At 42.7% G+C, this 24,635-nt stretch overlaps 1 protein-coding gene across 1 annotated transcript in view; it reads left to right on the top strand.

Annotated features, from left to right (window-relative positions):
• The first annotated feature begins 809 nt into the window (after positions 1-809).
• The window catches only part of CACNG8 (calcium voltage-gated channel auxiliary subunit gamma 8), an 89,477-nt gene continuing 65,651 nt past the window's right edge, over positions 810-24,635 (top strand). The window contains exons 1-2 of the mRNA XM_077457418.1: positions 810-1,074; positions 20,937-21,020. Coding sequence (XP_077313544.1) covers positions 852-1,074; positions 20,937-21,020 — 307 coding nt within the window. The 5' untranslated portion in view covers positions 810-851. The remainder of the gene's footprint in view (positions 1,075-20,936; positions 21,021-24,635) is intronic.

The following is a 24,635-nucleotide window of genomic DNA, read 5'->3' as shown; positions in this document are numbered from 1 at the left end:
GTTATCTGTAATTGAGAAGTATTATGTCTTCTACACACGGTCGGACATTCCGACCACAAAATCTGTTGCATACACACGGTCGGATAAAGTTGTTGGAAAATCCGATCGTTTGGAACGTGATGAAGTTCGTTCATTACGACGGGACTATGTTGAGGCTAGTAGCCAATAGCTTTGGTCTCGTAATTTGATCTGAGCATGCGTGGCACTTTGTCCGATCAGAACTCTCTACAAACGATCGGAAAAAGTCAGATCGGATTTTTTTGTTGGAAAATTTGAAATCCTGTTCTCAATTTTTTTCCGTCTGAATCTCCGACGGAAAAAGTCCAATAGAGCACACACTCGATCGGATTTTCCAACAATATATTACAATCGGACCTTTTCCATCGGAAGTTCTGATCGTGTGTACAAGGCATTAGAACTGATAAAGGTTATTTTTTTATTTTTTTATTAATGTATTAGTCTATTCCCCCCTTTGCTAACAATGTTATCATGTTACCATATCTTCTACAGGTTCTTGTGATGCAAGAGGAGCACTTTATCAGTTAGCACTGACTATACGGAACTAAGAGTAGACAGTCAATGGAAGACAACTTGAAGATTGTTGGTAACATAGTCCTGAGCATTTCAGTGGCTTCCATTGTCCTCTGGCAGAAGCATCTGAGCTATTGCTGACAGCAGAAAAGCCACAAGTAGGAAGAAAAACGGGAGAGGGCCCCAGGAACCAAAGAGCCAAGGAAGACCAAAGAAGAAGACTTCGGGCTTCTTCTGCTCAAACCTATTTTTTTTTTACGTGAGTTAGGCCCCCTCAACCTGTCACCCTGGAGTCGTGGAAGAGGTGGAATGAAGGCAGAATGGTGTGGTGTGAGAAAGGGGTTCAGGTTCTTCTGACCACGGTGGGAGCTTTTGCTGCATTTGGGCTCATGACAATCGCAATAGGAACAGATTACTGGCTATATGCCAGGGCCTTCATCTGCAATACCACTAACATATCAAGTGAGGAAACACCACAGAAAGATAAGAAAGACCCTGGAGGGCTAACCCATTCTGGTCTATGGAGAATTTGTTGTTTGGAAGGTAAATACATGCTTTTTTTTATTATTTGTGTTTTTATTCTTTGTTGATTCAAACTTAAAAGTATTATTTGTTTTAATTAAATTATTTATTAAATATTTGTTCTTCAAATATTTTACCATCTGGTATGATCCCATAGAATTTATAATGGCAGTACAATCTAAATATATGAATATATGGATGTAAGCTCAATTGAAGCTCAAATCCAGGAATTTTGCCACTTTGATACATTTTACGAGTTAAGTCCATCAAGGCACTTGGCACCTCCTGGATTTATTTATCTAATTTACATCTGACAGTTATATGGAGCTCCAGAAGGATAGCTCTGGCAGGTGGGCAGAGCTGCTGTGTGTACTTCTCTCCTTGCATAGCCCTGGAATGCATCCTTCAGAAGTGCCATAAAACTGTCAGATCTAAATTAAAGAAATAAGTCCAGATGTGTCCTAGCTTGTGCATCTCTTTGCCTGACACATTATGTCTGCTTCCAACAGTTCTTGGAACTTCTAATTAGAGTTGTCAATATCTTTCTCTTGCAAAGTTTCTCTGACCTTATCAAACAGCAGTCCATCTACAAAACTTACCTTCAGCCTGTTTGAATTGTCCCAGCCAGCCTGTCCTGCTTGGCCCTTTTCCCTATGGCATACTTCTGCTGCTTTGTTTTGCAGTTCCTGTGCCTATTGCAGAATGAATTTTCCTCCTAATGGTTTCTACTGTTGAAATGGTTCCTAAAGTCCCTTAATGTTACCACTTTGATCTTCTATATATATTAACTAAGCAGTTAACTATCTTGACAAGACCTTCCGATGAGAGGTGCAGGATTAACCTTCTTGCTTTCCCCTCAAAAGTATTAACAGCCAATTGTTCTTAATGTGCAGTCAGGATTCCATATGAGGCTCTGCAATCTCATGGCACAATCAACAAGTTACACAAGTCATGGCCATGCACTGTGTACTTGGGTAATTGTTGCAGTAGGAATCCTGCCCAGAATAAGGGGCTAATACCACTGTCATGCCACTCCCATCACTATTGTCGGAAATGGTCAATATTGTTCGTAGACACCAAATTTAACAAAATGTGTAATCAACAGAATGATCGGACATAGAGTAAATGTATCTTGCAGTTTACTAAACAGATACAACGTTAGAGACAACAATGCAAACAGGTTATGTCAAAAAGGATGTAAAAAACATGCATACACAGCAGGATAAAGAAACCTGTCCAAACATTAGGAAACTGCATGAACATGGACTCTTCAAAGCAATTTCTCTGTGACTCATGTCAGAGTAACATGTGGCTGCATTGCATAGTCTGTATGAGAATGTTTAACAACAGAGAGTTAAGCTGAGATTCACTAATTAAGTAAACTACACATAACACAACTACCTGTGATTATCCTCACCAGGGCAGCCATCAGAAATTTTGGGGCCCCTTATACAGCTTTAGGCCTGGGCCCCCCGGGGCCTGACCCCAACATTCTCCAGGGCCCGCCTACTGGTCGTCCCACTGAATCGGCCCACTGACCATCCCACCATGTTCTTCAGTGCACCCACTTTTATTTTAACACTCTTACACCTTAATATATGAAAAGTGGAATAAAAGTCATCAGTGCTTTCAATATTTAACAGTAAGGCCCCTTTTACACTGGGGCAGTGGTTGCGTCGGCGTTAAAGCGCTGCTATTTTTAGCGGCACTTTACCGTCAAATTTGCGTCGCTATTCGGCCGCTAGCAGAATGCTTTTACCCCCACTAGTGGCCGAGAAAGGGTTAAATCCACCGCAAAGCGCTGCTGCAGCAGCACTATGCCGGTGGTATAGCCATGCTGCCCCATTCATTTCAATGGGCAGGAGCGGTGGAGGAGCGGTGTACACACTGCTCCTTCACCACTCCAAAGATTCATTGTGGAGACTGGAGTAATGGATGGTGCTCGGCCTGGGTGGGGATGCGTGCATTGTGGGGACTGGAGGGATGGATGGTGCTCAGCCTGGGTGGGCATGCGTGCGTTGTGGAGACTAGAGGGATGAATGGTGCTCAGCCTGGGTGGGGATGCGTGCATTGTGGAGACTGGAGGTAAGGATGGTGCTCGGCGTGGGTGGGGATGCGTGCTTTGTGGAGACTGGAGGGATGGATGGTGCTCGACCTGGGTGGGGGTGCGTGCGTTGTGGATACCCTGAGGGCTTTCACACTGGAGCGGTGCGCTGGCAGGGCGTCACAAAAAGTCCTGCCAGCAGCTTCTTTGGAGCGGTAAACTCACCACTTCTCCGTGGCTGCTCCCCATTGCAATCAATGGGGCAGCCCTGTGATACCGTCCACAAAACGCCACTCCGGCGGTGTTTTGCGGGCAGATTTAGCCCCTTTTCGGCTGCTAGTGGGGGGTTAAAACCGCCCTGCTAGTGGGTGAATAGCGCAGCTAAAACGAAGGTAAAGCGGTGCTAAAAATAGCACTGCCTTATCGCTGATGACGGTTGCGGCACGGTGTGAAAGGGGTCTTTGGGTGTCCCATCCAAGAAGAAGCAAATAAATAAAGTCCCACACTAATGTATAAGCAGCACATGGGGGCACAGTCAGCAGCCCAAATGAAATATTTGACTTACCCACCAAGCAGCATTCTCCGATTTGTTATTGGTTTCTCTGGCCATGTGCAGTGACGAGCTTGCCACTCCCCCTGTTCTTATCATGCCCAATAACATTCTGAGCTAATCCTTAGGCTCTGCCTCTGCAGGTAGGGTGTTAACAATCTCTACATGTTATCTTTCCCCCTTCCAATATCCAGACCAAACACTTCATTACTTCACACTTCACTTTACTTCAAATTTTCTCTCCTCTTCTCTCCTCATTTGATAAGCGGGGGGGGGGGGGGCGGATGGGGGGGTGCTGGTGCTGCTGGAGACACAGATGATTTCTCTCCTCTCCTCACTTGATAAGGGGGGGGGGGTGCTGCTGGAGACACAGATGATTTCTCTCCTCTCCTCACTTGATAAGGGGGGGGGGGGCTGGCGCTGCTGGAGACACAGATGATATTTCTCTCCTCTTCTCACGTGATAAGCGGGGGGGCACCAATGGCCAGGCTACTTGAGACTTGCGGGCCCCTTACAGGTGTAACGCCTGTACCCCCCTGATGGTGGCCCTGAAGTCTAGGAAGCTCTGGTAAAATGGGTGAATGGCTGGAAGTAGTCAAGGCCCAAGGACAAAGCACCACCCCACTAGAACAAGAGCCCTCTGCTAGAAATCAGAAATGGGCTCATCACAGTAGCTGGTTCTGTTGGAGAAGCTGCATGCTATTAGACTCCGGTTCTGACAGTGAAGAGCCTCTCATCTGGCTGTAGATCACTTGCCCAGCTACCTCTAGCTCATAAGATTTTGAACTTATTTTCTGAGAGACAATATTTACAAATATTGTTCTGTGGCTAGACAGTGTGTAAACAGCCTGCTAAGACCATAACGTAAGAGTTAAAGATGAGGCAGGTTTTATCTTGAAATAAACATTAGAATGTATTATTTGAGAGACAGTAGCTACAAATATTGCCCATTTCCTGGACAGTAAGTAAACAGTTTGGTCAAGCCACAATATAAAATGGAGAGACAAGGCAGGTTTTGACTTAAGATACAAACTGTATTATCTGAGTGACTATAGCCAGTAATATTTTTCAGTGCTGAAACACTGAATTGTAATGTACAGACATTACAATTGTGTCTGTTGATTTCCAGCTGCAGAAAAATTGTGTGCCACATTTACAGTGCTGGAGCACCAGAATAGGCCAGGAAAGGTGACAGGAGCTGGTAATGTTTTTTCCTTTTTTTTTTTTTTGGGCTGGCTGACAATTAAAAGTTTAATCTGTGGCATTAACAGCATGTAGGGCTTTTGTAGTTATTTTTAATTCAAGCCTGGTTCATTTAAATATAAGTGTGTCCACCCAGGTCAGGTCACAAGTGCAATCCCCTCGCCATAAAAAAAAAGTCAGAGTGACAGTAAGATGAGCTTGTCCCTGTACTGCTTTCCCTTCACTGTCCAGTAATTGGTTGGGGGTAGGTACATGACATCCTGGACTCAGAGAAAGTAATTTAAATAATTAGGGCTATTACCTAAAATACTGATGACACCACCTTGTATCATAAAAGAAGTTCTGCAGGGCCCAGCCTTGAACTGAAAATAAATATTGCCACAAAATCTGCTTTTTTTGTTTATTCTATTATTGAGCTATTTTTTTCCTGGGATTCTGTTACTAAAGATTGAAAATATATCCAAAAAAGATATACATTTCCTTTATTTCTGTAAAAAAAATTCAAAATTATTTCTGTTTTTTTTTATTTTGCTTATTTATAGAGAAGAAATGCTATAATTTCATGTGTACCAAGGTGTAGGAGAGTGTTTCTCAATGAGGGTGCCCCGGATCAGTGGGCCAGCTGCCAACACCATAATGAGCCATGGCGCTCTAGGGCTAGGATGAATTGCATTATTCATCGCTACTATGTTGACCAGCATTTTCCCAGCAACATGGCAGCTTCTGACTCTGATCCAGGGCAGATGGCATGGAGGGCCACCCCCAGCATTCAGGAGAGGAAGTATATCTGCCTCCTCCAGACCTCCTTCCCTCTGCCATGCTGCTGGAGTCAAAGTTAAGGCTCTGATGTGAAGAAGGGCTCTGTGATGGGGGGATCTGTGTGACTTGGGGGCTGTGTGACTGGGGCGCTATGTGATGGGGCTACTGTGTGATTGGGGGGGCACTGTGATAGTGAGACTCTGATGTGATGGGGGGGCTCCGTATTGATGGGAGGACTCATGTATTGGGGCGCCTGATGTATAGGAGTAACTCTGTTGTGACATGGCTGTCATGTACTGTATAGGGTGGCCTCTGAATTATAGTGGGGACTCTGTTGTGATGGGGGCCTCTGACATATAGGGGTGCCTCTAATGTGAAGGGGGAACTCAGATGTGATGGGTGACCTCTGACATGATGAATGACCTCTGATGTGACAGAGGTCCTCTGAAGTATAAGGGAGGCTCTGATGGGATAGAGGGACCTCTGATGTGGTGTAAAAACCTCTGATGTGAAGGGGGGATTTCTGATGTGAAGGTAAATGTTCCATGCTCAGGTTTCCCATAGATAAGTAACATACATTTTAGACTGGGGTGCCTTGAGATTTGGCATGCTTTTTAGGTGCCACAACTGAAAAAAGGTTGAGAAATGCTAATTTAGGACATATGCACTAGTGATACATTAGTAGTAAACTTAAACTTGCCTGGAAAAACATATTTTAGTTTTCTTAGATAGATTTGATCTTCAGTACTTGTACAAATAAACTGTGTTATACAGTGGAGTCTAGAATAACCCTATGCTTTGCTTTATCCTGAATTCAATCCTGAGTGTGCGCACTTTATGTAGATTTGGAAAATAAAGAAATAAAACATTTGATCTTTTAAGGTTTCCGTTTTTATCTCACAGTTTTTGCTGACAGATCTTGAATTGCTACTTTAATGACAAGATATTTCACAACTCAGTATCTGCAAATAGCAAAATTGTAACACTAACCACTGAAATTACCAAAAACTCTGTGGTATTCTCTTCAGTTCCAATACAATCATTCATGCTATGATAATGAGCAGAATAATGAGAGATGCAGTCTATACTGCACACATTTTACATAAATTTAAATTATGAGCATAACATAATACAACTAAACCAATGAATAATATTATACAACTTGGGTAATGCTGTGCTTTCACATTTAAATAATGTTATGTCCAAAGTAACTAGTAAGACATGCCTTAAACTGTTGTCGGAATTGTAGAAAATATAAAAGGATCCTTCTAACTGGCAGTACTTTTTTATTGCTATTATTATGGTCCCTGTTTATATTGTTTTTATATAATTATGTAATAAGCTTAAAAATGATTTCTCCATAATGTGCTGACCTACTCTTAATATTTATGTGTCTCTAGGGCTCCTGCTCAAAAAAATATAACTGTAGTTAAATTAATATTCAACAATTACAGTGCCTTGCGAAAGTATTCGGCCCCCTTGAACTTTTCAACCTTTTGCCACATTTCAGGCTTCAAACAAAAAGATATAAAATTTTAATTTTTTGTGAAGAATCACTAACAAGTGGGACACAATTGTGAAGTGGAACAAAATCTATTGGATAATTTAAACTTTTTTAGCAAATAAAAAACTGAAAAGTGGTGCGTGCAAAATTATTCAGCCCCTTTACTTTCAGTGCAGCAAACTCACTCCAGAAGTTCAGCGAGGATCTCTGAATGATCCAATGTTGTCCTAAATGACTGATGGTGATAAATAGAATCCACCTGTGTGTAATCAAGTCTCTGTATAAATGCACCTGCTCTGTGATAGTCTCAGGTTTCCGTTGAAAGCGCAGAGAGCATCATGAAGACCAAGGAACACACCAGGCAGGTCCGTAATACTGTTGTGGAGAAGTTTAAAGCCGGATTTGGATACAAAAAGATTTCCCAAGCTTTAAACATCTCAAGGAGCACTGTGCAAGCGATCATTTTGAAATGGAAGGAGTATCAGACCACTGCAAATCTACCAAGACCTGGCCGTCCCTCTAAACTTTCAGCTCAGACAAGGAAAAGACTGATCAGAGATGCAGCCAAGAGGCCCATGATCACTCTGGATGAACTGCAGAGAACTACAGCTGAGGTGGGAGAGTCTGTCCATATTACAACAATCAGTCGTACACTGCACAAATCTGACCTTTATGGAAGAGTGGCAAGAAGAAAGCCATTTCTCAAAGATATCAATAAAAAGTCTCCTCTAAAGTTTGCCACAAGCCACCTGGGAGACACACCAAACATGTGGAAGAAGGTGCTCTGGTCAGATGAAACCAAAATCGAACTTTTTGCCCACAATGCAAAACGATATGTTTGACATAAAAGCAACACAGCTCATCACCCTCAACACACCATCCCCGCTGTCAAACATGGTGTTGGCAGCATCATGGTTTGGGCCTGATTTTCTTCAGCAGGGACAGGGAAGATGGTTAAAATTGAGGGGAAGATGGATGCAGCCAAATACAGGACCATTCTGGATAAAAACCTGTTGGAGTCTGCAAAAGACCTGAAACTGGGACAGAGATTTATCTTCCAACAAGACAATGATCCCAAACATACAGCAAAATCTACAAAGGAATGGTTCACAAATAAACATATCCAGGTGTTAGAATTGCCAAGTCAAAGTCCAGACCTGAATCCATTTCGAGAATCTGTGGAAAGAGCTGAAAACTGCTGTTCACAAACGCTCCCCATCCAACCTCACTGAGCTCGAGCTGTTTTGCAAGGAAGAATGGGCAAGAATTTCAGTCTCTCGATGTGCAAAACTGATAGAGACATACCCCAAGCGACTTGCAGCTGTAATCGCAGCAAAAGGTGGCTCTACAAAGTATTAACGCAAGGGGGCCGAATAATTTTGCACGCCCCACTTTTCATTTTTTTATTAGTTTCAAAAATCCAATAGATTTCGTTCCACTTCACAATTGTGTCCCACTTGTTGGTGATTCTTCACAAAAAATAAAATTTTTATATCTTTATGTTTGAAGCCTGAAATGTGGCAAAAGGTTGAAAAGTTCAAGGGGGGCAAATACTTTCGCAAGGCACTGTAAGTACCCCCCCCCCCTTTCTCAATATGTAATCTATTAAGGGGGTTATTTATGAAAGGCAAATCCACTTTGCACTACAAGTGCACTTGAATGTGCAGTTGCTGTAAATTTGAGGGGAAGATCGAAATGAGGGGAAGCTCTGCTGATTTTATTATCCAATCATGTGCAAGCTAAAATTCTGTTTTTTATTTTCCTTGCATGCCCCCCTCAGATCTAGAGCGACTGCACTTTCAAGTGCACTTGCATTGCAAAGTGGATTTGCCTTTAGTAAATAACTCTCTAAGTGTCTTATGTTCAAAGTATTATCTTCCAAAATGTTCTCTGCTTAAAGTGGTAGTAAACACCAGCCTTTAAAAAATAAAAATAAATAAATCTGCAAGACAATGGCATAATGAGCTAGTATACATTGTATACTAACACATTATGAATTACTTACCTTAGAATGAAGCCCTCCAGCGGCGCGCTGTCACCGCTAACAGGGCTTCCATCTTCACCCAGTCTTCCTTTTGGGTTAGCATGCTGCAGCCGTCTGATTGGCCGGGCTGCAATGACGCCATAGCCATGGCGTGAAGCTCTGACAGGACAGCACAGGTATGCCATCCCTTCAGAGCGAATGCGCCAGTGACGTCACCAGCTGCTTACAGTGTGAATATCTCCTAAACAGTGCAACACTGCATTAAGGTAAAAAAACTTCAGTATGCAACTCCCCCCCTTCCTTATACTTACCTAGCCTCATCTCGATCAAGTGAGCATGAGAACTCGCTCTCCTGGCTCTCTCCCAGCTCATTTGCTCAGATACAGCATTGGAAACCTTTGGCTGTCAATCATAGCCAGTGAGGAAGGAGTGGGGGGCGAGACCAAGCCATGCTCAATGTGTCTCATGGACACACAAAGCTGGCCCAGAAGTGATCATACACAAATGCACCCAAAGCAATCGACATGCTATGGTGATCCTCGGCGGGGGGGAGGCCAGGAGCGCCAGTGGGGGGACCCGAGAAATGGAGGATCGGGGCTGCTTTGTGCAAAACCATTGCACAGAGCAGGTAAATGATAACATGGTTGTTGTTAAAAGTAAAAAAAATGAATGATTACAATCACTTTAAATACCCAAACCTGCCTTTTCATTGGTTTAGCTTATAAGAAGACCAACTGGACTTCCCACTCTTTTTCTAGTAGAGGTAGGTTCTTTGGATGTTTAGTCTCTGGAAGCTGTAACAAATGCCGTGCTTGTATAGACCTCTTTTAGACTTTTTTTTTTGGAGTGGGGTTATGAGAAATGGCCCTCCTCAAAAAGGATAGTGCATTAAACCTGTAGGTAAATAAGAGAATCAGAACCTTCCCTAAGTGGAAGAGTGGGTTTGATAATAAAGTTGGCAGTGCCTCCACCCAAGATAGGGCCTATGTGAGCAGAAGGGATACCCTTCCTGGAAAATTAACCAGTAATCTACTCAAAGTAATTGGAAGCAATTACTGCAACCAGTATGCAACACACAAGTATAGAACTAATACAAGCTTTTTATAAGAAAATAATAATAACAGTACATACATCTCATATATACACAAATATTATCAGCTAAGAGCCCACTAGGCATCCTGGTAGAATTGTGCACATATACCCATGTACATATAGTTATTAATAGAGATACGTTAAGATGAATGTTGCAGCAAAGTTCAGTTGCTGAGGATGATCGTGATGTGGCATATGTATTTGTGTCAGAGACCTGAAGACAAGATCAGTAGTGATGGGGAGATCCTCCAACTGTTGTCCAATCAGCCTAAAACACAGCTTCTCAAATGCAAAAGCTGTGATGTAGCACTGAAACTCAGAGTAAGCCTATCCACTCTTAGCTTTAGTCCCTCTATAGTAGTTTCCAATATGACATGCAACTGGACCTCCCGAAGTGGCCTTTGGATGCCCAACCTGGCTTTAGCCTATGCTGGTTATTTAGACCTAGCTAAAACTAGCTATAGAATCCTAGACCAAAGGGGACAGGGTTAACTAAAATAACAGGAGCTGCATATAACTAAATCAGCAGAAGCTGCATATAAACTCTATTGCAATAAAAAGGTTCCCCTACTAATGTACTGGAAAGTGACCACTACATACATACCATAGCACAGACTTAACTATCTAGCACTGTGCATGTGAGATAATAACAATAGGACAGATACTTGTCTGTCACTAGGATTCAGATGAAGAAGTTTTGAGCAGCTACAGTTAAAGAGCCAGAACACAAGAATAATCACTGATAGTCTCTGCCTGTGTCCTGGATAAATTGCAGTATTGCAGTAATGCAGCCTCTTAATGTGGATGTGTGGTGTCAGCTCTCTCTCTCTCTCTCCCTCTCTCCCTCTCTCTCTCTCTCTCTCCCTCTCCCTCTCCCTCTCCCTCTCCCTCTCCCTCTCTCTCTCCCTCTCTCTCTCCCTCTCTCTCTCTCTCTCTCTCCCTCTCTCTCTCCCTCTCTCTCTCTCTCTCTCTCTCTCTCTCTCTCTCTCTCTCTCTCTTTTTTTTAAATCATCCCTCAGAGATAGGAAGTGCTCATACATAATTATACATAGCACTGTGATATTAGCAGCTAACACCAGGGAGCAGCAGATCCCTACACTGGTTTGCAGTGCATGTTGTAGTTTCCTAATGTGAAATCCCTAAAAACTGCAAATAGAAAGCTGACCCGATATTAAATGTTTCTTGCAAATAAATATTTTACATTTAAACATAATAAAATAGTAATATCAAATATTATTTTACACATTTCTAAAATTTCCAAGATGAAATTAACCAAAAATTACTATAGTTTGCCTTTACAATTAACTTACTATCGGATTTGTTTTTCATGTTATCAGCATACAAGCGAAATAGTATGTAAATCTTACATCAACAAATATTTCTTGCCTTTTAAAGCGGTTAGAGTACTTCCCCTGACAATTCCTTTGTCTACTTTTCTCCCTATAAAGATGGCACCAATTGTATTCAAGTTTTTTTTTTATTAACCTTTTTTTTTTTTATTATTGAAACAAATTTTGTTGAGAATTAACAACAAATACAGACTCACTCAGTGTTGAAGCCATCCGATAATCAGAAAATGTTATGACAGGAAAACTTTAGGCGTCTAGAAAAAAGGGGGGTATCGAAGGGAAAGGTGGGAAGCATAGAAAGAAAGGAAGGGGGGGGGCGGGGAAAGGGTGAGGGACAGGCAAGTAAGAACAAGGGTAGAGTAATAGAAAAGAGAAGAGTGAGGAAGGAGAATCCAACCCGGGAACGAAAGGGAAAGATTCCCTCGAGGCATATAAGGGAAAAGAGAAAAGGTAAAGGTTAGACGATTCTCTAACAAAATGGCCCTTCAGTTTCCTTTGCCCTACTTACAAGATGACTTAGTCAAGATTATTCAGGCTTTATTCTGTGTCAGCATTTACTTCCCAGATTGAAAGACTCTTCTCTGAAATGTATTAATGCAGACTTGTAAACTCATATGTCCACTTTAACTTGGTTATACCTGTTGGTTTGTTGTTATGGGTGTCTTGCTCTCTGTTTCTTGCTTTTAAAAATTGAACTGAAGTTGTAATTGACCATTTTGTCCAACTGATGCAAATACTAGTGGTTCTCAACATTGTCTATAGAGTTGTTCTTTAACCTTTTCCAACTATTGACAGTTAAAAGCTGAAATTGCTTGTTAACCCATTTATATAAGACTATGCCAGCCCCTCTATTAGAGGATGGCATAGCACACTATGTAAGTCGTTTTCAAAAACGAGCGCTCTAAATACAAAATTTGAGCTGTCTTTAGGCCGGTCACATGACTCGCAGCCACTTTAGAGCTCCGATGGATGTCTTCTGCGGGATGAGCCATGATCTCTCTCTCAGAGGTCAGCCGAGGAGATCATGTGGCCGCTCGTCTCCTCAGCAGAAGTTCTGTGTCGTAGCTGTAAAGCAGTTGTGAGTCACATGACCGGCCTGAAGACAGCTCAAATTCGGTATTTAGAATGCTCGTTTTTGAAAAATACTTACGTAGTGTAGCACCCTGGAGCTTAGGCAGGGTTGCTCCTCACAAATTTACTTGGCAGGGGTAGTTATCCTGGTTGATTGCTAGAGAGCTCTTGATTTACTCCTAAGTTTGGCCTTGTTTCACTTTTCTCTTCTACCACTAGGTGGCTGGGTACTTGGTGATACTATATACGAGAAGGGCAACGCAAAGTCAGGTTATGAGTATATGGGGTATCTCAGCCAATGGGCAGGGGTTTGTTTGAATCCCTTGGCCTGCTGGGAGAACCTATATATTCGGGTGAGGTCAGGTGATTCGTGTTCTGTGCCACCTGGAAGGCTGTCTGGGTGGATGTGTGTTGTATTGATCGGGTTGCTAGGAGGGAGTTGGGGCCTATCCCTTGCACATCTGGCTGCTAGACTGTCTAAGGGCCTATCCAGAAGCTTTCAGTCCAACCAATAGTGACCGTTCTGTCGGCCAGAGAACCTGTTGTAGCCAGAGGTAGAGGGGAAGCTGTCGCCAGTAAGGAACTATCCGCCTTATTACCAGCGACCACAGTGAGTAACTGAAGCAAGTACCGGAGCAGTGTTCTCACCAACCGGGGACAGTGAAGAATCAGGAAACTTCAGTGGGAATCAAGCCAGGGACCCAGCCAGCGGAGGTGACGCTTGCAGAGCAGCCTTGTGTGTCAAGCCAGGGACCGAGCAGGCCAGCGGGGGTGAAGCTTGAAAGGTATCTAGTGTGCCAATCTAGGGACCCGGCAGAGAAGTGAGGGTGATGCTTGAGGAAGATACCACTGTGAAGACTGGAGGAGCTCAGGTGATTCAGTGGCAGTGAATCAGTGGATCTAGTGAGAGACCGGGAGCTCAGTGTGCTGAAGAACTACAAGGAGTGATTGTAGTGAAAGTGAATGAACTGTTAAGCCTTGTGTGTGGATCTGTTAAAGACTGTTGCCATGGGGGGTGTGGCCTGAATGGCAATGGTGTAGGACATGTGTGAGCTGAGCTCCGCTCTCGGTATATCCTGAAACCGGTATCCTGAATGCCCATAGCTGCCTATCTCTGGATGGCTGGTGACTACCACACTTTACGCATCATGTCCCCACCGAAGAGGAACAATACAGCCTCCTCATCGCTGGACAGGTATCGGCGACAGGAACGGGACCACTTGGAGCAAGATGGTGACCCTGCAGCCCCGCCAACAGAGCATGCCGCGGCTGACACAGCCAAGGTCCTGGAGGCTATTTCCATGTTTCAGGCCACCCTGACTACTAAAATAGAGGCGATAAAGGTGGATATCTCCCTAATAAGGCAAGACATGACTAAACTCAGGGACCGGGTCAAAGAAACCGAGACAAGAATCAGCCGGGCGTAAGACAATCTGTACCCCATCTAACATTCCCACAAGGACATGCAATGCCAAATACAACAACTGGCCCAAAAGCACGATGACCTCAAAAAAGGGCTTGCAGGTCAAATCTCCATTTCATCGGACTCCCTAAGGGTTCTGAGGGTCCAGATCTGGACACTTTCCTGGAGAAGCTTATGATTAAAACATATGGTAGGGAGGCCCTTTCCACCACATTCATGGTCAAACACGCCCACCGCATACCTGCACGTCGCCCTCCTGAGGGCGCACCAACACGCACCTTTATAGCGAAGCTACTAAATTATCAGGATCAAGATGCCATCCTTCACCTGACCCAAGACAAGGGGAACATTTCATTCCAGTCTGGCTACATATCAGTATTCCCCGACTTCTCAGCAGAGGTCCAGAAACAGAGGGCTCGCTTCGTGGATGTCAAGTGGCGCCTGAGGTCACATCATTTGAAATACGCCATGTTGTTTCTGGCCCATCTCCGCATTGCGGGAGACGATCTAGTACATTTTTTTGATGACCCGGCGCTCTCCTCGGCCTGGCTGGATCAACGAGATGCAGAGAGAAACCGACCCGCCTGATGGGGACTTCCCAGATGCTATTATTTTTGTTAATTCAAGTTTGTCTGAAGCTGCAGTTTGGCTCAGTCCTCAGGCATGGATCATATACTGGCACAGGGGCTGTCCTGCCAAATACAACAAGGTCTGGGATAGGGGGCTTGACACACAAGATAAATGCACTGAGTAGTCACATACACCTGAACATATACTGGGGGATGAGTGTTACCTCAATTCACATGCAAGAGCCATACCATACTACAAATTAATAGAAAACCAGGAGAGTCCCTAGTGCAGTGTGCTGGAATACGATCGGGAGAGTATATTTGGACGCTAGATGCAAAGACAGCTAACATTGTACGATGGATGTCAGGGATAACTTACCTATTTGTGTTTATTGTGTATCCTTCTATTGTACTACATGACATGTACCGTGCCTATATGTTTTACTTACTTACAAATAAACTTTTTTATTGAAAAAAAAAGACTGTTGCCATAGAAGACAGCATTCTTACACATGCAGATATGGCGTCTTACTGGATGCCTTTCCCTGCATGACTGTCCTCATATTGAAGTCTCGGAGTCTACAAATTATTATTGCAACTAACTAAGGGTATCCTGGCCCTAACCCTCTCTCCCTCCAAAAAAGGTTTGTTAAGAGAAATAAACTTTCTTTTGCATCCAAGAAGTGTCTGGTGCCCAAAAACTTTAACAACTATACACCCACCATGCCTCACAACCCACTACATACAGAAGGATGTCAGCTATCCCTGGCCATGGAGGTTCTTATTAGACCAAAGGAGGCCTGGGACCTTGCTACATAGTGTGTTATGCCAGCCTCTAATAGAGGGGCTGGCAGTGACAATTGTAAATTTTTTTCCAAGAATAGCTGCGGGGGAAGGGGCGGGGTGGTGACAGACACAGAGTGGGAGATGACAGGCAGGAAGGGGGGAGTAAGGGGGGAGAGAGGAGAGCAGAGGGGACAGCTGCGTAAGATGCAGGGACATACTCTGACCACGATGGTCAGGGCTCAGCAGCTCTGATTTCCATGGTCAGTATAGAGAGTGGATACAGGAAGTGGCAGGTTCAGGGAGGTTTATTTTACAGTTTAGAGGGGGGCGGATTACACAGCACAAGCACTTTTTGGGGGGTTAACAAACACTTTATTCCTGTTATCATGAGACCCAGAAATAAAAGGAAAGCTTTTCTAAAGTTCAAAAGAATAGTGAGTCTCTCCCGGAGACACGAGGAAATTAATTTACTAAAGGCAAATAGGCTTTTTTTTTTGTTGGAAGTAAAGTTGCAATTTGGAAAGCAATTTTTCCTAGAGCTTGGTATTTCTGGTAAAAATTCACTTTGCAAAGAATACCTAATCACTTTCAAGGAAAAGTAAAAAAAAAAAAAAGCTTTTTTACTTGCACGTGATTGGGTGATGGAAATCAGCAGAGTGTGACCTCATTCACTAAGCTCTGAGCAAAATTCCCTTGTAAAGTGCAACTTTCCTTGCAAAGTGTACAGTCTATTGGTCTTTCGTCAAGTAACCTCTATGTTTTAGGGCAAGTACCTCTCATCAGAAGAATGGCAAAGTAAATTTACACTGTAACAGGCATCAAAGGACTGTCATATTTGGAAGTTTTCAAGGCTTGTGGAACGGTGGGAGTAGCTGTATGTGTATAGTGGATATTCAGGGCAAAGCAGTTTTGGGTTCATGGTCAACAGTGAATCTGGCCTGATATGAATTTCTGGGGTTTATGCATACAAACTAAGACTAGAGTTCAGGTTCAGGTGAAACTGAGACATTTTGGAGACATTTACCATTTGGTGCTAAGGAATTAGAATCCATAGGGGAGGAGATTTTTGGGTAATTTTTAAGGGTATATAGGGCCTTTAAAGTGGAAGTAAGTAAGTCTATCGTTTTCAGTCAAGGAAGCTGCCATCTTGGCCTCTAATGATTCTTCAACTGCCATAATGCTGCACATGTGATCAGTTATGAAACCAGCCATTGGATGGTTTGAAAGTTTGGTTGAGAGCACAACCAAAGTTAGCATTTCCGGCATGCCAGGAATGTAAGCGTTTTTTTAAACTGGGTTTACTCCCGCTTTAAATTACTTCTATGAGCAATGGAAGCTTAATTTTTACTTTTAGCATTTTTTTGTTATTTTTTTAGCTTTTTTTTCTTTCTTTATACACCGCAAGCTAGTACCGAAGAAGGTAACTCTGAAGCACTAAACCACCATGGGTGCCAACTAAAATCTTAAGGGAAACCTGCAGTAAGTAAAATAGGGATATATGGAATCTGTCATTTTCAACCTTCCCCTAAAAACAATGGTTGCCTGGCTGTCTTGATCCTCAATTCTATTTTAGTACCAAACAAGATCAGTGTAAAGTTTAAAATTTTGATTTTTAACCTTGTCTGACTGATTGACTGACTGAAATTTGGAATATTGATCAGTAGGACAGTCAGGTAACTATCCTTTTTTCATAATATGGAAAATGACTGAAATTTGGAAAATTGATCAGTGTGACAGTCGGGTAAGTAATTTCATTTATTTCATAATATACCAACTCAAAAACTGCACTTGGAAAATAATAATTATCCACAGTGAAAAGATATTTAAATGATGAAAAGCAGCGGCTCTGCTACAAGATATTTTCTACAGAACAGATCCCAAGAGCCGCACTTAGTAGACAAGGGGTAGAAATGTTCTTGTCGTGTAAAATATGATTAAGCCTAGGTTCGCACTGATAGCAAGATTGAAATCGATGAACTCTCACAATTTCATTCCCGCATGTCAGTCTGACTTCGGGGGGCGATTTCAGAGACATCTGTGTGGGTTCCTGAGCAGATGTCTATACAAATCGCACCCCAAAGTTGCCAAAAGTAGTACAGAAACTACTTTTGGGAATCTGTGCGGCACTGCAAATACGGCGTCGCACCAATTCGGACGGTGCCATTGCCGGCAATAGCTGCAGATTTGGCATGTCAACTCGTATGCCAAATCACTGCAATGTGAACCTAGGCTAAAAAACAAAAAGCAAAGGCGGGATCTCACAGATAGCTCTACAGAGAAGTGGATTGTAGTTTCCTATATTGGTGTATTTGCACTTGGATTCTCTTGTGCACAGGTGTTATACAATCGATCTTTCATGTTGTCATTGTAATACCCAATTTCACTTTGTTTGATTTTTTTGATTCATATTTTGATTATTACTGCTTTATAGCATGGCTCATTCATCCATTTTTGATAGTGGAGGTTAAAATTGGAACATGCATCTTTATCTTTACGGATTTCTTTACAAATACAAAAATGTAATGACAAATTATATCTACAGTGGATATATCTTTTGATGAAAGTTAGGACTGTGCTCTCCCATACTTGCTATTTGTATGTCTGCCGCTGTTTCCGTATTACATCTTGCAAATATATTTGTACATATTGTATTCCCATGGTAATACAATAAATCACAGCATTTTGGCAGCAGATCAATATTGATATCTCTATGTAGTATGCCCATTTATTTCTAAGTTAGGATGATCATTTTTTATTGGTAATGATAATGATAGCAGGAGGTGAGTCAGAGAGAGTGTATATTAAAGCGTTTGTTACCCCCAAATTTTATATTCCTGATATGTGCCTGCTGTACCATGTACTTGTATAAGAAAGTATCCTGTTCTCTTTGTATTGCTTCCTTTATGTAAAATCCCTGGCATTTCTGCTAGTTCCCTTGCTTACCTATTAAAAAATGACCACGCCAAGCAGGAGAACACACCATGGTCAGTTATTTAGCTATGCTGGGAACTCAGTCTCCTCCAACAATCAGACTTGTCTTGACACGCCCTCCTACAGCATTTTACTGGGAAGCTCAATGTACTGTTGTTTCTCCTCCTCCCAACTCTGAAATGTTTTGCCTTTCATTTCTATTTTAAATTGAATGAGTTGTTTTACAAGGTGATAGTTTACAATTAGAGATGGACGAACTTCTGATAGGACATTTCGCGACCGCGAACCGCGAACACGGCCGAAAGTTCACGAACCGCAAAATTTGCGGCGGGCCCCATTGACTTCAATGGCAGGCGAACTTTAAAAACCTACAGGTCATATTTCTAGCCACAAAATACTTACTAGCTGTGCACACATAATCCCACCACATGGCCATTGACATAATACATGTATTAAGTGAATCTGGGATCGACAACTACAAGCATTCTTTTTTTATATGTGAAATTTTGACAATTCAGGACTCAGGAGCGCATGAAGGCATTGAAGGAGAGGAAAGCTCAGGGTAGGCTATGACGAGGGTGCAGGAGATGATCACCAGCACTGTGATATAGAGCACTGACACCTTCACCGTGATAGAGTGCACTGACACCAGCACTGTGATATAGAGCACTGACACCAGCACCGTGATAGAGTGCACTGACCCCAGCACCATGATATAGAGCATTGACACCAGCACCGTGATAGAGTGCACTGATACCAGCACCATGATATAGAGCACTGACACCAGCACTGTGATATAGAGCACTGACACCAGCACCGTTATATAGAGCACTGACACCATCACCGTGATAGAGTGCACTGACACCAGCACCGTGATAGAGAGCACTGACACCAGCACCGTGATATATGGAGCACTGACACCTGAACCATGATATAGAGTACTGACACCAGCACCGTGATATAGAGCACTGACACCAGCACCGTGATAGAGTGCACTGACACCAGCAACGTGATATAGAGCACTGACACCAGCACCGTGATATAGAGCACTGACACCAGCACCGTGATATAGAGCACTGACACCAGCACTGTGATATAGAGCACTGACATGAGCACCGTGATAGAGTGCACTGACACCACACGAGCACCGTGATATAGAGCACTGACACCAGCACCATGATAGAGAGCACTGAGACCAGCACTGAGATAGAGTGCACTGACACCAGCACCCTGATAGGACCTTTGTGGACCAAGTAGCTAGTGATTTGCAGACTGTACCTCCACTGATAAAGGACTGTTACAGAATAGGGCAGCAATCTGCAGCAGTGCACCACAACCCTATATATTGTACACCTATATCAGTCCTTACAAGGACCTTTGTGGACCAAGTAGCTAGTGATTTTCAGATTGTACCTCAGTCCCTACACTGATAAAGGACTGCTGCAGAATAGGGCAGTAATCTGCAGCAGTGCACCACAACCCTCCAAATAGTACACCTATACCAGTCCTTACAAGGACCTTTGTGGACCAAGTAGCTAGTGATTTGCAGACTGTACCTCCACTGATAAAGGACTGTTACAGAATAGGGCAGTAATCTGCAGCAGTGCACCACAACCCTCCAAATAGTACACCTATACCAGTCCTTACAAGAACCTTTGTGGACCAAGTAGCTAGTGATTTGCAGACTGTACCTCAGTCCCTACACTGATAAAGAACTGCTGCAGAATAGGGCAGCAATCTGCAGCAGTGCACCACAACCCTCCAAATAGTACACCTATACCAGTCCTTACAAGGACCTTTGTGGACCAAGTAGCTAGTGATTTGCAGACTGTACCTCAGTCCCTACACTGATAAAGGACTGCTGCAGAATAGGGCAGCAGTCAAGTATAATATTCTTTCTATATTTGGAAGAAAGTATATTATACAACCCTATATACTGCACACCTATACCAGTCCTTAAAAGGACCTAATTGTAATAGCTAGTGATTAAACTGACTGTCCCTGCTGCACACAGCGTCCTGTCCCTCCCTGCACTGACAAAAGACACGCTGCTGCAATCACCAGCATAGCAGTGCACTCAACCCTATATACTGTACTACACCTATACCAAACCAGTCCTTAAAAGGACATTTGTGGACCTAATAGCTAGCGATTTGTGTCACTGAAATAAGACAGAATGTAAAATGTCCGCCAGATCCGGTCTATTTATAAGGTAGGGGGAATGTCCACTTGTCCATGTGCTGAAATGTCTCAATTGGCTGTCCTGTACCCCATGATGGATGTGTCATCATGGGTCAAAGTTCTTTCACACTGTAAACACATATGTCCGTCGGGCGAACAGCGGCAATAGTCCGTCGATCGAGCGAATCGTGAACACGCACAATTCACCGCGAAACGACCGCCGGGCGAACAGTTCCGCCATCCCTATTTACAATCACTTCAAATTGTATAAAGCATTTATAGGGTGTATAAGACTTCATATTTCTGAATGATTACGTAAACTTTCTTTAAATACACAGATTCTGTGTTCTTGTGCAGTGGCCATTCCACAAAATGTGTAGTATGTGTCATACTACATGCTATATTGTCTAATGTTATGTGTTTTCTTTCATATTTAGGTCAAAAAAGAGGAGTATGTGTAAAAATAAATCACTTTCCTGAAGACACAGATTATGATCATGACAGTGCCGAATATCTTCTACGTGAGTCATTTTAATTTTTTTATACATGCAGTATAAACATGTATATTGTTGATTTTTGGATGTACTATTTTTATTTATCTTTACATTTTGTACCTACTGTGTTGCCCCGAAAATAAGACCTACCCCAAAAATAAGACCTACTGCAATTTTTGGGAAGGGCTGCAATATAAGCCCTACCCCAAAAATAAGCCCTAGTGTAGCGTGCTGGAATCCACTCCATTGCAGTAGTGTATAGTGTAGACTTTGTGTGTCTGTGTGATCCATGTGTGCCAAGTACCTTCGGAATAGTGCTGCTCTGCAATCAGCTGATCTCCTGTTCCTCTCCTCCCAGCTGTCAGAGGAGGATTTTGCCCCCCCCCCTTCAGTGCTCAGAGTGGGGAGGAGAGTATCTATGGGCTAAGGAAGCAGCAGGCTAAGGAAGTGGTGAGCTGCACTTAGTTGCTCTCTCCCTCTCCAAAATGTCATTGGGGGATCTCGGCCCCCCTCCCTGGTCCGAGCTCCAGCGGGCTAAGGAAGTGGCGAGCTGCACTCAGCTGATCTATCCCTCTCCAAGATGTCAGCAGGGGATCTCAGGCCCCTCTCCCTCTGCAGAGCTCCGGCGGGTCACAGTCGCTATAAGAAGGTATGTGGCACTACACTATTTACATTGTGTGATACTGTAACAGTGAGGATTCCATTATTCTAAAAGCACTTTTACACAGGGGATTCCTGACAGGCAGGGAGGGAGAGAGACAGCACGTGGCATGATAAGACCTACCCAGCAAATAAGCCCTATTGTGTCTTTTGTTGTCAACATTTATTTAAGACCCAGGCTTATTTTCGGGGAAACACGGTATCATAGCAGATAGCACACTTTGAAGCACCAATCTGAAAATATTCCTGGTCTATCTCCAAAGATCTTATATTGTTATGTTGGCAGGACAAGCAGACGTTTGGGATCTTAGGCTACTATAACTATATCTGGGATCCAAAGCTGGATAGTGTCTACAGTATGTTGAGAACTTAGTTGCTCTGGTTGCCTTTATGAATATGGTCCTGGAAGCCTTCTTAGGCTTTTGCTATATTCCTTATAGGAAGGCTTCTGCGTATGCATACTAAACCAAACCCAAATCGTAATTGGTCTTTACTGGTACAGGGAGGACAGACACATACATAGATAAAAAAAAAGTTTACATAACGTTTATTACAAGTTTAAAAATCACAGATTAAAATACCTCAAGAAATTGGTCCCATAGATCCATGGATATCAGACCCTTGTGAACCACATAAGCTATTATAATGTTTTTGCCCAAAATAGTCCAAGAGGTTGACTCGTTTGGCATTATTTGCTTCTTCAGGACCTTGTATTCTTGGAGGCAAAGCAGAATAGCCTGGCTGAAAATATATCTATATATATCAAAAAAAAAAAAAACAACAACAAAGGCATAATGAGCTAGTATGCATCGCATACTAACTCATTAAGAAATACTTAGCTTAGATTGAAGCTGGTGCAGCGGTCTCCGTATGCTGCTGTGACAGGCGACATGTCTCCTGGAGTTATTTCTGGGTTTGCGGGCTCAGGTGCTGTGATTGGCTGGAGCTGCAATGACATCACCCCCACAAATGTGGGCAGGAGCCACCGGTTGCGACAAAGCTACTGAAGAAATGGCACAAGCGAGCTGTTTCTTCAGTGCGCATGTGTCGATGATGTCGGCACATGCGGTTACAGTGAATATCTCCTAAACGGTTCAAGTTTAGGAGATATTCACGGTACCTACAGGTAAGCCTTATTATAGGCTTATTTGTAGGTAAAAGTGGTAGTATAGGCTTTACAACCACTTTAACAAAACCAAGTGTATATATAAATAGTTGTAGGCAAGGCTGTGCAAATGTGTGCATACTACTCTATGATGTTGACTGAGATCAGGGATCATCTAAAGCCTTGTTTATTTTTCTAAATATTATTATAGTAATAATGTTCAGTGATGTATGATATGGATCAGTTATAAATCCGATTGATATTATCCCACACTCTCATGATAGTACCATATTAGCGGGACTTTGTTAGCATTAAATAAAAAGGTTGTGGTTGCTAGTGTTAGTTTTCAAATGCCTGGTGATGTTTTAATCTTTGTTTGGTGTCAAGAATGTAAAGGGCTAAATAAATCTTAAAGTGGATGTAAACCCGATTCATGAAATTTGGCCCTGGCACATATATCTTGTAGTGTTTGTTTATCTCTCTTCAAAGCCCTAAGTCCCGTGGCTTTCTCCTGCACCGTTCTTCTGTTATCAGCATTATAATGTCTAACAAGTTCTCTGACACATGTGATAGAACCAGCCTGGAATTTGTGTCAGGGCGGGTGCTATGAATAGATTAGCAGACAGCTGGTCAAATCACAGCACAGCTCTGCAAGTCTCTGCCTATGTGGAGGTGTGTGCCTTTCCTCCAATAAGCTGTCTCACAGTGTATGGCAAGACTCCCCTCCCCCTGCTGGGAAATTCTAACATGATGTGCACTTTCTAAACAGTATATAAATGAAATGACAGAAATATTACAATTATCTTATTTATTATATATACGTATTCATTGGGGTTGATCTACTAAAGACACATAGACTGTGCACGCTGCAAGTGCATGTGCACTCATTTTCCCCTGAGCTTAGTACATGTGATAAAGCTCTGCTGATTTCCATCATCCAATCATGTGCAAGAATGGCATTTTTTTTCCTTGCACCTGATTGGATATTCTTTACAAAGTGAAGCTTTACCTTGTTTACATTTACTAAAATAAATTGATACAACTGCAGTTACAAAGTTCACAGTATATCTGCCTTTAGTAAATCAACCCCATTGCGTAATTATTAAACATAGTCTCATTAATATTATTTTTGTACATACTGCTAGTAAAAGCACCTAAAAGTATTGGGATGATCTTATAATTGTGCTGCTGTTCTTTCATTCTCCACTATTACCCCACCACTCAACAGTCCAATGGCAGAGCCTCTATGTGCTATGGAAGCTCTGGCATTGGACTGTTGGTTTTCAAAAGATGGGACTGAGGATTAGAAGCAAGGTGCCTCCACTTCAGCAGCAGTGTTACATTAGGCAATTTTTAGACCTGACTTTTAGACTGCATTCACACTTCAGCGTTTTGAATCGTGGGCAGATTTGCAGTGATTTGCAGTTGATTAAAAGCGCTGAATGAAAAATTGCCTAAAAAAGTTCAGGAGCTACTTTTGGGTGACATGCTTCATGCGATGTGGGTTGCTGCGATTGCAGCACGATTTATCGTGCGACAATCGCAGCAGACGCGCAGCACGATTTTAGGTGTCATTCAGATAAATGGCATCTTAAATGTGAGTCCCACGATTTGTCATTCACACATCGGCACTTTGAAATCACCGTAAATATGCCCGTGGTTCAAAGTGCTGAAGTGTGAATGCAGTCTTATTCAAAGAGGTTGCTATTTTCTTTACTGGCCACCAAACAAGGGAGCTATTAAAGCTTCATGTACACTTGAAATGTTTTGACTGCAGACCGTGGGAAAGCACAAAATGCAATTTTACAGCAATTTTGCATGTTTTGCGCCCGACGGTCAAAACGTTCCTATCCTGATCGCAATTATTCCACGTCAGA

This window comes from Lithobates pipiens, unplaced genomic scaffold (genome assembly GCF_037356315.1).
Source record: "Lithobates pipiens isolate NorthernLeopardFrog02 unplaced genomic scaffold, aLitPip1_a1.2 Scaffold_27, whole genome shotgun sequence".
NCBI lineage: Eukaryota > Metazoa > Chordata > Amphibia > Anura > Ranidae > Lithobates > Lithobates pipiens.
The sequence above is the reverse complement of the archived record's forward strand: the minus strand, read 5'-3'. Positions and strand labels throughout refer to the sequence as shown.